This window comes from Dermacentor andersoni, chromosome 7 (assembly GCF_023375885.2).
Source record: "Dermacentor andersoni chromosome 7, qqDerAnde1_hic_scaffold, whole genome shotgun sequence".
NCBI classification, from domain to species: domain Eukaryota; kingdom Metazoa; phylum Arthropoda; class Arachnida; order Ixodida; family Ixodidae; genus Dermacentor; species Dermacentor andersoni.
The window spans coordinates 16,793,623-16,807,717 of record NC_092820.1 but is presented as its reverse complement, the minus strand read 5'-3'; the positions used below and the strand labels follow the sequence as shown (position 1 = coordinate 16,807,717).

General features: G+C 47.8%; 1 protein-coding gene across 5 annotated transcripts in view; it reads left to right on the top strand.

Annotated features, from left to right (window-relative positions):
* Window positions 1-14,095, top strand: part of LOC129386000 (uncharacterized) — a 277,464-nt gene that overhangs the window by 72,293 nt on the left and 191,076 nt on the right. For all 5 annotated transcript variants that reach the window (XR_011895615.1, XR_011895614.1, XR_008613468.1 and 2 more), the window contains exon 2: window positions 8,326-8,398. Coding sequence is in view for 2 of the 5 variants with exons in the window: in XM_072289162.1 (XP_072145263.1) it covers window positions 8,341-8,398 (58 nt within the window). In the remaining 3 variants the exon portion in view is untranslated. The remainder of the gene's footprint in view (window positions 1-8,325; window positions 8,399-14,095) is intronic.

Here is a 14,095-nt window from a genome sequence, read left to right as displayed (position 1 = left end):
GTTGAGTAGCCTTTACGGAATCGCGCCTGGTCCTTTGCTTGACAGAAGTCTAAGGTGTTCCTGATTCTATTTGCGATTACCTTAGTAAATAGTTTGTAGGCAACTGACAGTAAGCGGATCGGTCTATAATTTTTCAATTTTCTTTTAGAAAACTGAAGAAATTTCTATAATTTTCTTTAAGAACATTGTGGTTGAATTGTACCCAGACACTTTCGCAGTCAGTTAGATTAAACCCAATGTCATGTCGTCCTTTATAGTATGTGTTAGAATTGATATACAAAGCTACGCCTTTATGATTGGTGCTTGCTCTATGCGGGTATTCAGTTTTGTATGAAGGGAGGCAAAACAGGTTTTTGTCGTCATGGCAAAGCCAGGTTTCACAGATACTGATAGGTGAAAAAGGATTGACAACAGCCGAGAGAATATACTGTATGTCGTGAAAATGTTTACACATGTTTCTTGCTACAATATGAATAGCGTTGTAATATATTAGCATATGAATATAATATGAAAAAGCTGTTGAGTTCGTCTATTCAGAATTACGTAGCCACAAGTGAATGGACTTAATTGCAACCGAGTGAGAATTTCAAATTGAATGTGGTCTCCTAAGATATTTTGGATAGGTCAGCTTCGCAAGTGATGCCGAGCACTTCGCTCTCTGTAGTCCTCCTGGTTTGATTTGACAGTTGTCGGGCCATAAGAATTTCCAGTTGTTCGTCTTTTTTAGGGAGTGTGCCTTAGAAAAAAGTGCCTTGTTTTCGGGTGTGACGTGGTCGGTAATATAGACAGGGCTATTGGCGGCTCCAGCCAATCCGATGCCTTCTAGGCTCAGTTTAGCCTTCGGAGCCTTGCTCACAAAACGGACCTTTTTCGTCCGGGAGCAGAAGCGAGTAAACAGATTCTTTATACCAGCTTTCACGGTTGCAACACGGTGAACAACGTCAAGATCACAGGGTGCCAGTTTGCAATAAATCGTATCACCTCTAGTCTGCGTGATTGCTGCCGCTTCCTTTACCGGGATTTCCTTGACCTAGACGTTGTTAATCGTGAAGTAGAAGAAGACAAGACGAACACAGACTAACGAGTTTAGTGAAACCACACAATGCTGCCTCTTCGAACAATGCGCATGCGCAAGCCCAATCGTAACCACGTGACCGTAGAACACTCGCTCGCTAAGCCCCTATCTACACTGAAAATTCAGTGTCCTTCCACTCTGTGAAGAGGCGTGACCAGCGAAGCTGTTATGTGGCCCCTTAATGGCGAACTGCGCCTCCACCGCGGGTCGGCCTGCATTGACATTGCACTATCTTCGGGATCAGCCCACGTATAGGGAGTGCTTAACCTCTGCTTCACCTCCGCCGCAGGTCGGCCCGGTATTGATGGCTTTGAATGGGCCGGTATTGCAAAAGCTAGGTGATCACAAGCTCCCCTGTTGACTCGAAGCTTGTACCACTAGTGCTAGCTGCGCACGTTTTTCTTTTTTTTTATCCACACGCGGACTTTTTTAACATGCGGACACGATAGTGGCGAAACCAGCCCTTAGCAGCTTCGCTGGAAAAATCGAGCTCTTTTTTGAAAAGTACATTGACGCTTAGCTGAGGCACGTATCTGGGTTATGTCGTGCTATGAAGGAAGCTTCCAAGATTTCACGTGACCTTTGGTCCTTTGCACGCCTAACACCTTCATTTTGTGAAAATCGGCTTGCACTTCTTCACACATGACCTGCAATAAACTGGCAGGTGCTTTCCGCTGCCATCTTTTGATGAGTTAGAGTGGTCGATTAAGCGCGTTTCATTACATCTTCCGCTTTGTCCCACATCGAATCTTTCACAGGTCAGCGGAAACTCGTACACCACCTCAGTTCTACATAATACATACATGCATCTGTGTTTTATGCCACCTCGCTTACACTCGGGCTGATATACATTAAAACGGCCGCATAAACGCGACATCTTGCACTAAGCTGAAAAAATGACATCAAGACCGAATTTTCCAGCCCCCTCTTAATCCCATGAGAAACCTTATGGACATATGGTATTACCTGGAACAATTGACTCCCTCTCTTTTCTTCTATTTCAGCTCTAATGTCGGCGGTTTGGTAGCATATGGCCTTCAACAACGACTCAGGGGCTTATGTTGGTCATACTCGCTTCGTTCACAAAGCGCTCCTGCCGTTTGATTCATGTCACTCAAGCTGCTCAAGAGGGGCATTGCGGTTTCATGTTTGAGGTAATCTCTTGCCCAGTCATGTCACCATAAGGTCCAAGCTAGTTTCTCCTCCCAGGTAGAACATTTCCATAATGCAGGGTTTCCACAGGCCCTAGCCCAAGTCATAGCTGAGTCGCGTTGAAGGCCAGATGTCACCAAACCACCAAAATCGGGGTTGAAATAGGAGAAAGGAGACAGGGACGAAAGTTCCAGGTAATGCACAGGATGAATAGGGTGGGTGGAAAATTCGGTGTTAACGAGATTTTTCAGCGCCCTGCAACTTGTCACGTTTATGCGCCCTTTCTAACATATATCAGCCCGAGAGTTATCGAGGTGGCATGAAACAGGCGCATGTACGTACCATGCAGAACTGAGGTGGTGTACGAGTTTCCGCTCGGCTGTGAAATGTCTGACTTCGGATATTTTTTATCAGATGACACGGGTCAAAGCCAAGCAAGATGACCCGCTCGGGGCGATGCGGATACGTCACAAGCGTACGCAAGGAGCGATTGCCCATGTGCTTGAACATCGTCGTGCTCGCTGAGTAGTTGTCGGTTACAATTCGAACGATAACGAATCCACACGACTCGGCTGCGGCAATCACTTCCTTCGTTCATTGGAAAATGTCTTTTGCACTTAGCTGCTTAGTGAAATACTAAGAGCAGGGTAATTTATATTGGCTGTTAGTGCCGCGGAGAAGAAAGCACGAAACCCTGTTCGCTAAGATTCCCAGTGTGTTCGATGTTCTGCTGTCGGGTCTGTCCTTAAGACCGAACACGGCAGCTCCTTTCCATGCGTTTCGGCTTAATGCTGGCTGCATCAATAATTATTGAGGACATATGCTGCCTGTTGCTCAGGAGCGAAGCCTCGTGAACCAGTTTTGCTCGCATCACAGCACTCATTCCGGACACGGTCGGACTTGGGCCCATGTATTTCTGGAGGGTGCATTTTGCTCGGAAACTCCGGAGCCTTGACATTTAAGCGTGATCATAAGTCTTCGGTGAGAGAAATCGCCATATGATAGATTCTCGGATAACCTCTTCAGGATACGTCAGATGTTGCTTTCCGTATCGCTCTATTTGGTTGAGCAGGAATACGGCCTTTTTGTCTGTATTCTGTGAGTCCGCCACGATTCTCCCGACCGAAGCATGGTGTTTGCTTTTGTGATAGAATACGGTGCGTTGCTCTTCCGTCGCGAGCTTTTCCAGTAGCTTCTGGCCCTTGGAACGGCGATACGGTGATATGTAAACTTGAGAGCGAAGCTTTGAGATCACACAGAGGTATCTGCTTGCTCTCTGGCCATTGTTCTTTGTAGTTTGCGTACTGACGCTTTTAGTGTGTTCATAGAGGCAGTCCGACAGGTTGCGTTCCACAGGCAGCGATTCAAGCGGCTCAGCTTTCCGCTTGGTTTATTTTGGAGCAGGAACAGTCCGAGCAGCAGGGTCTTTGCGAGGCTTTTTTGCGGGAAGTGCCAGGCAGAACGAATAGCCTTCGAAAATCGCGGGGACAGCGCCAGGCAAAAATTTCTTGACGCGGCATTCTGGAGCATAGTCGGTCGAAAGCAAGTGCTGGCTATACACACGACCGTAGACGGCGACTTATCGTTGATAGTTAAATCCTTCGTTGCAATGTTTTTTTTTTTTTTTTTTGCCGTATAACGCGCAACTCCCCATCACTTCGAAACTGATCAAATGACATGCCTGGGCATTTCCCAGGGCGCGAGCGGCAAGAAGGCACGCAGCAGTGCACCATTTGGATGCCGATCAGTCCACGTGAACCAATTTAACACGAACCAGCCTGAAAAATTTTAACAACACAATCAGCAATCGATTGAGGAAACTATATAAATTAAGTCCCAAAACTACTATACTCACTTGGTAGAACTTGGCAGCAGCGAATGAGTACATTGATGTCCGGTGAATGGTTGTGGTACCTCCAAAACACGTGCGGTTTGTCTGTCCATTTTTACCGGCTGGAGGCGAGGGGCCAACTGAGAACAGGTAATGTTGGGTCGACGCGCCACCACTCGGCGAGCGCGGAAACCAGCCGCCAAGAACTCACCCTATTGTTCCCTCGTCTGGCGCGCAGGCGCTTTAGTCCGGCCGTACATCCGTATGTCGTTTCCCCGATTTTGTATAAAACAGTCATATCAAACTCGCGCAGCCTTAGGCTGCAACGCGTCAATAGTTCAGAAGGATTTTTAAGGTTTGTCAACCAACAGAGTGAATGGTGGTCGCCGATAACTGTGAAGTGGCGGGAATAAAAATATGGGCGAATTTCATAACCGCCCATACCACGGCGAGGCATTATTTCTCAGTTGTGGAGTAATTAGCCTTTGTGCATGGGAGTATTCTACTTCCATAGGCAAGCACTCTTTCTGTGTCCTCCTGCCGCTGCACTAGAACAGCTCCAAATCCAACACTGCTGGCAGCCGTGCAGAGCAGTGTACAAGCGGTCTCATCAAAGTGAACAAGCACTAGAGGCGTCTGCAGGCGTTGCCGCAAGTCGTTGAATGCACCTTGCTCTTCGTCGCCCCATAAAAAAACAACGTCGCCTCTCGTGAGGCGAGGTAACGGTGACGCAATGCGCGCAAAGTCTGCAATAACCCGCCGGTAAGAGGCACAAAGGCCGAGCAAGCGCCCGACAGCCTTTTTGTACGATGGTATGGGAAACTGTGTGACGCCGGGAATTTTTCAGAACCCGGCGGACAACTGCGTGGCTGACGACGTGACCAAGAAACGGTAGTTCCAAGAAGCCGAACTGGTACTTCTCCAGATTCTAGGTGAGGTCGGCGGACTGTATGGACTGCAGAACCGCTTCATGTCGTTCGAGGTGTTCTTCAAGCGTTGCGGAGAACATGATCATGTCCTCGAGGTACACGAAGCAGGTTTTCCACTTCAGACCCAAAAGCACAGCATACATGAGGCGTTGGAACGTAGCAGGGTCAGAGCACACGCCGAAAGGCAAGACGGTAAATTCGTATAGGCCTTCTGGCGTCACAAAAGCAGTTCTTACACGGTCTCTCGGGCATGCTTCGACTCGCCAATATCCACTATTTAAGTAAATTGAAGAGAAGTAACATGCGGGATTTAGGTTTCAGTAGTCCACACAGAAACGCAAGTTGTCGTGTTTTCTGTGGAATAGAACTACAGGAGATGCCCAGGGGCTCGTTGATGGTTGGATCACGTCGTCTTCAAGCATTTTTGTCACTTGTTGTATGGCTTCACGTTCTCTGGAAGCCACACGATAAGAATTCTGGTAAATTGGCCTTGCCGTCTCCTCTGTAATTAACTGGTGCTTTGTTAGAGGCGGCCGACCGACGCCGGATGTCGACGCAAAGCATTCGTTGAACTTGGCCAAAAGCGTAAGAAGCCGTTCTCGTTCGTGCTGCGACAAAGCAGCGTTCACGTGAAATAGAGAAGCTGGGTCTTGCGTAGGCGCTTCTTCGAGTAGTGAACAGCAGCCGCGAACATCCTCAACACCGTCAAAATAAGCCACAGCCGTGTCCTTTGGAAGCTTCTGTCGCTCTGTGCTAAAATTTGTTAGCAACAGGTTCGTGCGCCCGTCGGTGACATTCACCAACGCAACCACAACAACGTGGTTATTTGGTCGGCAACTCCTTCGCAATTGAACGGTAGCTCACATGCTACCGAAACAAGGGTACATGATCGAGGTGGGATGACGACGTCGTATTCAGTTAGACGAAAGGAGCTTTGTTGCGGCGATAAGCAATGGGCTAAACCAGGTCTCTCATAAAACGCAGCCATGTGGTCCGGGATGGTAATTACGGCTCCACATTATTTTAGGAAATCCAATCCAATAATCAAATCTTCACAGCACACAGGAAGAACGATGAAAGCGGAAACGAAAGAATAATCCCCGTCGTTAATTTTTGTTGTACATCTTCCAGTGGGCATCAGTAATTGAACACCTGCCATCCTTATGTGAGGTCCCGCCCATGGCGTCTTTACATTCTTCAGGTGTAGGACGAGTTCCTGACGCATTATAGAAAAGTCAGCACCAGTGTCAACTAACGCTGTAACGAAAACATCAATGTCGGCGCTCACAATGCCTTCGGTGTCGGTGTTTATTGGCTTCACGGCGTTCTGCAGCGAGAGTGCGGGGGCTTTTTATTGTCTTGCGGCGAGCCTACAAACTTACCCCCAGAGGTCGCCGCCTTCAGTTTCCGTGACGTGGGCTGGGGACATTTGTCCTCGGAGGTCAGCAAAACTACGTCCAGTAGGTGAAGCCATCTGACTTGGAGGGGTTGGAGAGTGCGACCAACGGCCGAAATCAGACCGATTATTGGGCACGGATTCGTCATTCGGGTGCGCTATTGGAGGTCCCTGGAAAGCAGCGTCGTCGCGGCGTAGCATGGAGTTGTCATTTGCGCGTCGACCATAGGACCACGGACGAAGAGGTCGAAGTGATGTGCCGCGATGCCAGCAATGACGCGGAATATGGCCGGCAGCTCCGCAGTGAAAACAGGGTGGGCGCCTATCGACTGTGCGCCATACGTCGGTTCTCCGGAATTGTGGCCGTCCCGTAGTGTCGTTTCGCGGCGTTGACCAAGGCACGCCGAACGACGGCCTGCGGTATGACTGCAGCGGCATAAGAGCTGCGCGCCTCGAAGACTTCTCTTGCAGCGGCCACCAAGGAGCTGCTGTCGAAGGCTGGTGGAACGGTGGTGTAGTAATCAGTAGTGGACATCAGACAGCGGCGGCGTAACTCAAGGGACGTTGGTGGTCTTGAAGATCGGCTGCCGGGAACGCCTGCCTCATTTCGTCGCGCGCTACTCTGGCGATTGACGCTACGGGTCTATCCAGCGTCGGTGCAAGAATCTTTTGAAACTCCTCTTTGATGAGCTCTCTCATCAATTCACGCAACAGGTTTTGATACTCGGCAGTCACTGCGGCGGCATTGATTGTAGTGCTGGTGAACAATCGATCGTACTGCCAGCATCGTTGATGAAAGGCCCGTTCAATAGCCGTAGCCTCTTTGATAAAGTCAGCGACAGTGACTGGTGGATTCCGCACAAGCCCCGCGAACAACTGCTCTTTTACACCGCGCATGAGGTAGCACAACTTCCTATCTTCGGTCATGTTCGGGTCGGCTCCACGAAAGAAGAGGGTCATGTCCTCGGGAACATCGTGACCGAATCATTAGATTGTTGCAACCGTAGCCCCATCATCTGCTGGGCGTGGTCACGTTGGTCAGTACTCGCAAAAGTATCCGTGATCTTCTGCCAAAAGTCATTCCCTGTCGTTAGGTTAGCTTCGTGGTTCTCGAACTAAGTACGGCCACTGTCATAAAAGGCGAAATAGACTTGGAAGAGCTTTTTCGGCTCAGTCCACTGATTAATATGTGCGGCGCGTGCATACTTATCAAGCCAGTCTTCAATGTCTTCGAAGACTGCCCCGCGACAGCGATCGAGAACTAGCGGACGTAGAACGGTTACTTGTCGACTGGGAAACCGGTTGCTTTGAGGTGTTTCGGGTGAGCTGGTTTTGGCCGTAGCGAGATGTGTGCAGCTCCTGGAGCGAGGTGGTTGAAGAGCGGAGAACTCCGGGGCAAGCCCCAGCAGTGCGCGGCTAAAGCGATGCACGAGTATCGTAGCAGGTTACAATGCGCCCGGGCTGGATGAACGATTGTTAGGACTCCGGAGTATCAGACATGGTCAGTACCCAGTACCTCCACCAGTGTCGCGGTGCAACGCGGACAGAAGACAGGGAGTTGTTCTTCAAGAACAGGGCAATCTCTTCAAAAACAAGCAGAACGATACACGTTTTCTTCGTCCCCGGCCAATCTCAGCGACTCACTAGATGGAGTTCCTTAATACCCCCATTGTCGTTTCCATCTGCATTGAATATACGCGTCAGTATTTGGAGAGCATTTTAGCGGTGCACTCCAGAGGGAGACGTCAGGTTATGAAGTTACCATGCCGCGTTGTCTACGTCGGCCACTTTTTCTTCTTTGCTACGAATAAGGTGCCGCACTATAAAGCTAGAGCAATGTGCGAGCGAGAGTGATCAAAGATTTGTAGTCATGTTTAAAACTGAGGAAAGCTTTGCATGCGGAACATAATAAGAATGTTTATTTGAACGTTTGCTATTCTAGCGATACGTGGGGCACATGGAAAACAGCGTGCTACTTCAATCCTTTGTCACATTTGCGGCGATCATTGCCTGCAGTAAGTAATCTTTTTGTCAAGTACATAGTGATTTAATTTCTGCGCACCAAATGAATCTGCAGTGCACAGAATGTTCAAATACAGAACGAGCTCTCTGTTTCACCACTGCACCGCGCTAGTGTGAAACAAGACACTCCGATAAAAAAAAGGACGAAGACGACGCTGGACAAGCGTCGTCACCTCCATCTGTTGTGTCAGAGTGTTATTTCACAGTAGCGCGCTGCAATCATTTCATTAACTAGCACCAAAGTGTGCTCTTCTATAGGTCCGAGGTTGTAGAGTGGGAAGGCGAGAAATCGTTCTGTGACGGAGTTTGGCCAAAACGGCGGTGCTATAACTGCTCACAATAGGCAGGACCAGATGAACTGAAAGTCTGTGAGCACTTAATTGTACACCATCCATATAAGAAAGTGCAGAAGTTGAACAAACCTCTGACGCTAGACATTGCATCGCTAAACATTACCATAATATTTATAGGGACATGAACACCCATTAACACGACATAAATAATGGTCTACCATATGTGAAAAGAAGACCAGTTAACATTGAATAACATCGCGAGTTAATTTAGCGTACCTACTTGTCAGTTTTCTTAGTGAGAATCTATTCATACAAGAAAATTAAGTGACAGCAGTGTACGGAACAGTACTGTGCTCAAGATTAGTACCAATGTGAAAAGGAGAATCGCCGACGGTAACGATACCCCTAATGCGAAATTTGATTGCAGCTCATTACGTGTTTTGTTTTCGTGATATATTCAGACAAAAAATTTGAGAGAGACATGTAGCATAATCGGCAATCGACGAAAATACGATCTGCAGGTCAAGAGCGTCGACATTTATGCATGACTTGTCGAAGGTTCCGGTGTAATCACTGGTGCAGCTTGTCTTCCGGAAAGTACTATACAAATCGCCTCGCACGTGCAATCACATGCCAAAGCAATCCAGATGTTGACAATTAAAAGAAGCGCGAACGAGATGAAGCCAAGCGAACTAAACAAGCGCGTATGAGAGCTGACGCTAGCAGACGACTGTACGAAACGAGCGCTCCGGCTGAGACCAGATACGACTACGCATCGAGCGGTTGTTTCGGGTCCGCATGACGACAATTTCCCGCGTTCACGGCAGGGAAGGGGCCGCTCTCATGGTCTCAGCCGTTCATGGCTCGCGTCTTTGATGCCTCGCTCCGCGTACGCTGTTTCATCTTTCGTTGTGCTCGTTCGCTCGGTTACGCCGCTGACGCCACCACTTGCCGCAGGAACGGGCGCCTAAGAGTTGGGCTCTAAAAAATCTTGATGGGAAGCCTATATCAACAGTGTATTCGTTGAAACATAGATTTGTTTTTACGCAGTCCTTGCCATAAGGCAATGTTTAGCTGAGCCTTGAATCGTTAGGCTGAGAGCCATTTCTCCCTATTTCTCTCCTTCTCAACTTGGATGAAACACGGCCTACTTCTCTTTACTGAGAATATCTAGATGGATCCGCCGTAATGGTGTGAAACAAACGACAGTAAGCAAACTTGCGCTGCCAAGCGTGGTGCACACTTTATTGTGTGGCCGCTAAAGAAACACCATCTATGGCGAAATGCAGGATAACATCTAATGGAGGCTTCGGGAGATTTCCGAATATGCTCCCAAATGGCATGTGGTACAATGATGGGCCTCAAACTTTTCGGCAACACGACAGTCACATAGTGAGCAGCACTAGAAAAAGAACGCAAGCGTTCTAACTGCCTGACCTTGTAACTACAAAGATAGCCGGAAAAGGGCAAGAGGGTCTCCTTTCTAGCATAGTGATGGCGCATAAGTGGTGAAAAAAATGCAGATTCCCGACGTAGCGGACACTGGCAACTACCTCGAAATATCAGTAAGCCGCCAAAAAGGACCGGAAAACGAGTGCTTCTGGATCAAGTAATTTTCATATTTAGAGTCGCTCGTAAACGCCTAGTCAGGTTAACCAAAAAGATATGAAGAACCGATCCCACTCGCTATTCAAGGATGCGTTTAGCATGCTTTGGGAGGCGTTGACTCGTGGCGCTCTGTATTATGGTTGGCACTCCCCTACTGCCATGCCTTGCACGTAAGCGGGAGCCAATCAGTAATTCCAGCACAAGTTCTGCACGTACCAGTTTGGAACCGTCTCCTGCGTCTGCAACTGCCTCTGGTCACGCAGCATCTCAGCGACATCGTGTCAAAACGCTAGTTGTCATGAGGGACGAATACAAGAACGGTCCCCTTACCACTGCACCGTCGCGCAGTGCCAAACTGGTAAGACCGTATGGTGGTGTCATACAACGGTGTGAGTAGACAGTCGCAATAAAACGTGATTAGTTTCCAAAGAATACCAAACACACTGATAAGAAAAGCGCTTGAACTGTTTAACAACCTTTCGTAGCAATTGCCAAGTGCACTGACAAAAGTACGTTCTTTTGTAGTCTTGTCTGGTAACATTATGGACACCGAAATGCAGATATGTGACGCAGCCAGTAATGGCACGTCCCAGCAAGTATCAAATAGGCAGCTGTCGATATTTGTAAAGGGCTTGCGATGCGACAAAATGTCTCGCTTTGAAGTGGCATGGAGGGAACAGTTGTTTGACCCCAAATATAAGTTGCCGTCTGCGGCAGACACGTGCGAAGGGCAAACTATATTGGAAATGGCTCCTGAGAAGGTAAATTTGAAGACATCCAGTGTGGTGTGAAGCAGATATCTTCAAGTTATACTCTTCATTGAGAAGCAGCTTCAACGCTTAGTATTTGTTATTGAAATTCACTAGCAAGAAGTGTCTGTACTTATTTGATGGGCAGGCAGCTCAAGAATACCGTTCACTTAACCAAATGTTCTGCAAAACAAGACAAATTGGAATGTTAGATCGGGCATTTAAGTTTACCTTTATTTAGTTATCTGCTCAAAAATGGTCTTCACAAGGATATTGACCATGAACACCAACAAGATGTGACCAACCCTGCAGGCTTCGTGGTTCTCGTACTAGCATAAAAGGTTGTCACATTTTCGCTACAGCGAAATTTGTTTCCTTTATTTAAGCAACCGCTTATTTTTTTTATTTACTCGATTTTTTCAAGATAGCTGGCAGGGCTCTATTTGAGGCATTGGGTATGGGTGGCTAGTACAATAACTTGGGTACGCAAAACCAAAGTGAGAATATTTAGAACAAACTGCATATAAGAATACAGACAATAATGCCAGAGCAAAAGAAAAATTAGGACTCCTTACGTATGGCAATGCGAAAGCATTACAGTCCCTTTCGTTAAAGTTTCTTTTTTTCGCGCGTTCTTTGACCGCACAAGCCTGCGTTCTAAATGCGCCTTGGCGAGGCGAAATTAAAACGACCCAAGGGTCTCAACGCCTTCGCTTGTCCGCGAGGAGTTCATAACTCTAACGACCGCTCAGCGCCGTTCAATCGGATATTAGAGAGGTTTAGCTTGTCCGGTATTCCGGCAAAACGCAGGCTGACGGGGCGTTGAGGTGGAGTTGTTAACGTGAGCGGTCTGCATGGTGCAGCCACCTGGTGGCGCAGTTCTCAAACAGACAGAAACAGCTAATATTGCATTAACCAAGTGTATTTTGCTTTGTTGCGGGTGTAAAGTTCTGGCAGCAACACGATTACGCCAGTGCCGAAAATTTACACCAGCAGCAAAGAAGAATACGCTCGCTTAATGCAATAATAGCATTTTCTGTCTGTTTGAGCACTGCGCCACCAGGTGGTTGCACCGTGCGGACCGCTCACGTTTACGCTTCCGCCTGCGTTTTACCGGAATACCGGACAACCTAAACCTCTCTATTAATGATTTTTAACGAATAGCGTTAAGGGCGCGGTGTCGCAGAAAATCCGGCGTCGGTTTCGGAGGTGGCGACGTTCTCCCTGTGAGAAAAATAATCCTGACCAACGCATCCCGATCCACAAAGGCCTTCCGCGTGGCGCAGAGGCGTTACTGAAGTAATTGAATTTCTGAAAGTAAAATGCGAAAGAAAATTCGTAAAGTCCGACTTACACACAGCCTTCAAACATGATAGCGTCAGGTTATACCTCAAATATACGAGAAAACATATTCTATTTCGCGGAGACTCAAACGGAAACCCCTCTTGCGGCGGCCCTTTGAGGTCTGTCTTAGTAGGAGCGGCGAGCCCCGCTCACTTCTTTGCAACACCATCCAGATGATGCTCGCCGCCATGCATCTGCGGAAGCGGTGGCGCCCACCATGGGTGGGAACCAAAAAAAAAAAAAAAAACAACCAGAAACCTCGCCTTGGTGCATAGCATTCACCGTCAGCGTTTCAAGGAAAACATTATGGTTATGTAGGCTGCAGTTTCCGGGAAGCCTGGGAAGCAGTCAGGGACCTTTGAATGCTATCGCATTCCATTCTTAAAGGCGAACATTAGGCGTTCTCGAAATACTTTACTTTATACACTCATGGACGTGGCGCCATTTCTCCCTCATTGGCTGCGCCGTCACGTGTGTGATGACGCATAGAATAGGGACACCTTCAAAAGAAATTAATTTGATAATGACGTTTTACGTGCCAAAACGATATATCTGATTATGAGACACGCGGTAGTGGGGGACTCCGGAATAATCAGACTACCGGTGGTTCTTTAACGCGCACCCAATACTCGTGTGTTTGGGCATTTCATCACCATCGAAATGCGGACAGCAGCGTAACACTAACACTCAGCAGCGCAACACCATAGCTACTAAGCAACGAAGCCGGTTGGCCCACCTTTAGTCTACGAGAACCGCGGGGCTGTCGTGGCATCGGGGAAGTGTACTCGTACCGCACTCCGGAGGGCCGGGTTCGATTCCCACCCCGACCGAAATTTACCCATTTTCTTTTGAAAGCCATTAGTTTAATTTGCTTACAGGAACCTCCATAGCATTTTCTGATGTGTTTTGACAGTGCGTCGTGAGCCATTTTTCGCACCAGTTTTCGGTCACTACGAATACGCCAATGGATTTTCGTGTAATGGAGTGTATAATCTAATGAAAAAATTTGTGGAACCTACCTAAACGGGAACTTTCCAAGCTTTGAGTTCCGTTACATTCGGCTTCGACTTGCTTCTGCTGCTCTGGCAGCCGTTGTGTATACGTGTTGTGGGACGAGTAATGCGTGCGTGTATTTATACGGAAATAAAGAATATATATATATATATATATATATATATATAAGCTGACGTAGTCCTGTATCCCATATTCCTTACACCTAGTCTTTCCCTCTTGTGTGCGTCTTGTACTTTTCGTGTTTTTACGTTGTGGGCACCACGAACGTATACGCGATAAACGAGTCATCGTCTTGTGGTAGGCAAGTCATCCATAGAGGATTTTAGATGGACGCGTAGATTGTTTTGTACCGATGGGCATAATTTTTTTCTTTTTGCGCGGACAATGAGCCGTTATGATACCACTCCTGCCGGCCACTGTCAAGTGGGCACACAATGGGATGAACTGTGCCTTCTCCCTCGTATTTGGATAGGTTTCAATAGCACGTAACTGTCGGCCCGGTATTACACTATCTCCGGGAATGGCCCGCATTTTTGGGCAGAAGTTTTGTATCTGCTTTCTCTATAATGCTACACACTCAAGGTCCGGAGGAAGAACAAATATCCTATCGCTATATTGAAAATATATTGGTGCTATAGGTCTACTTGTGCTGTAGCTACATTGGTCTTATAGGGGCATTGTT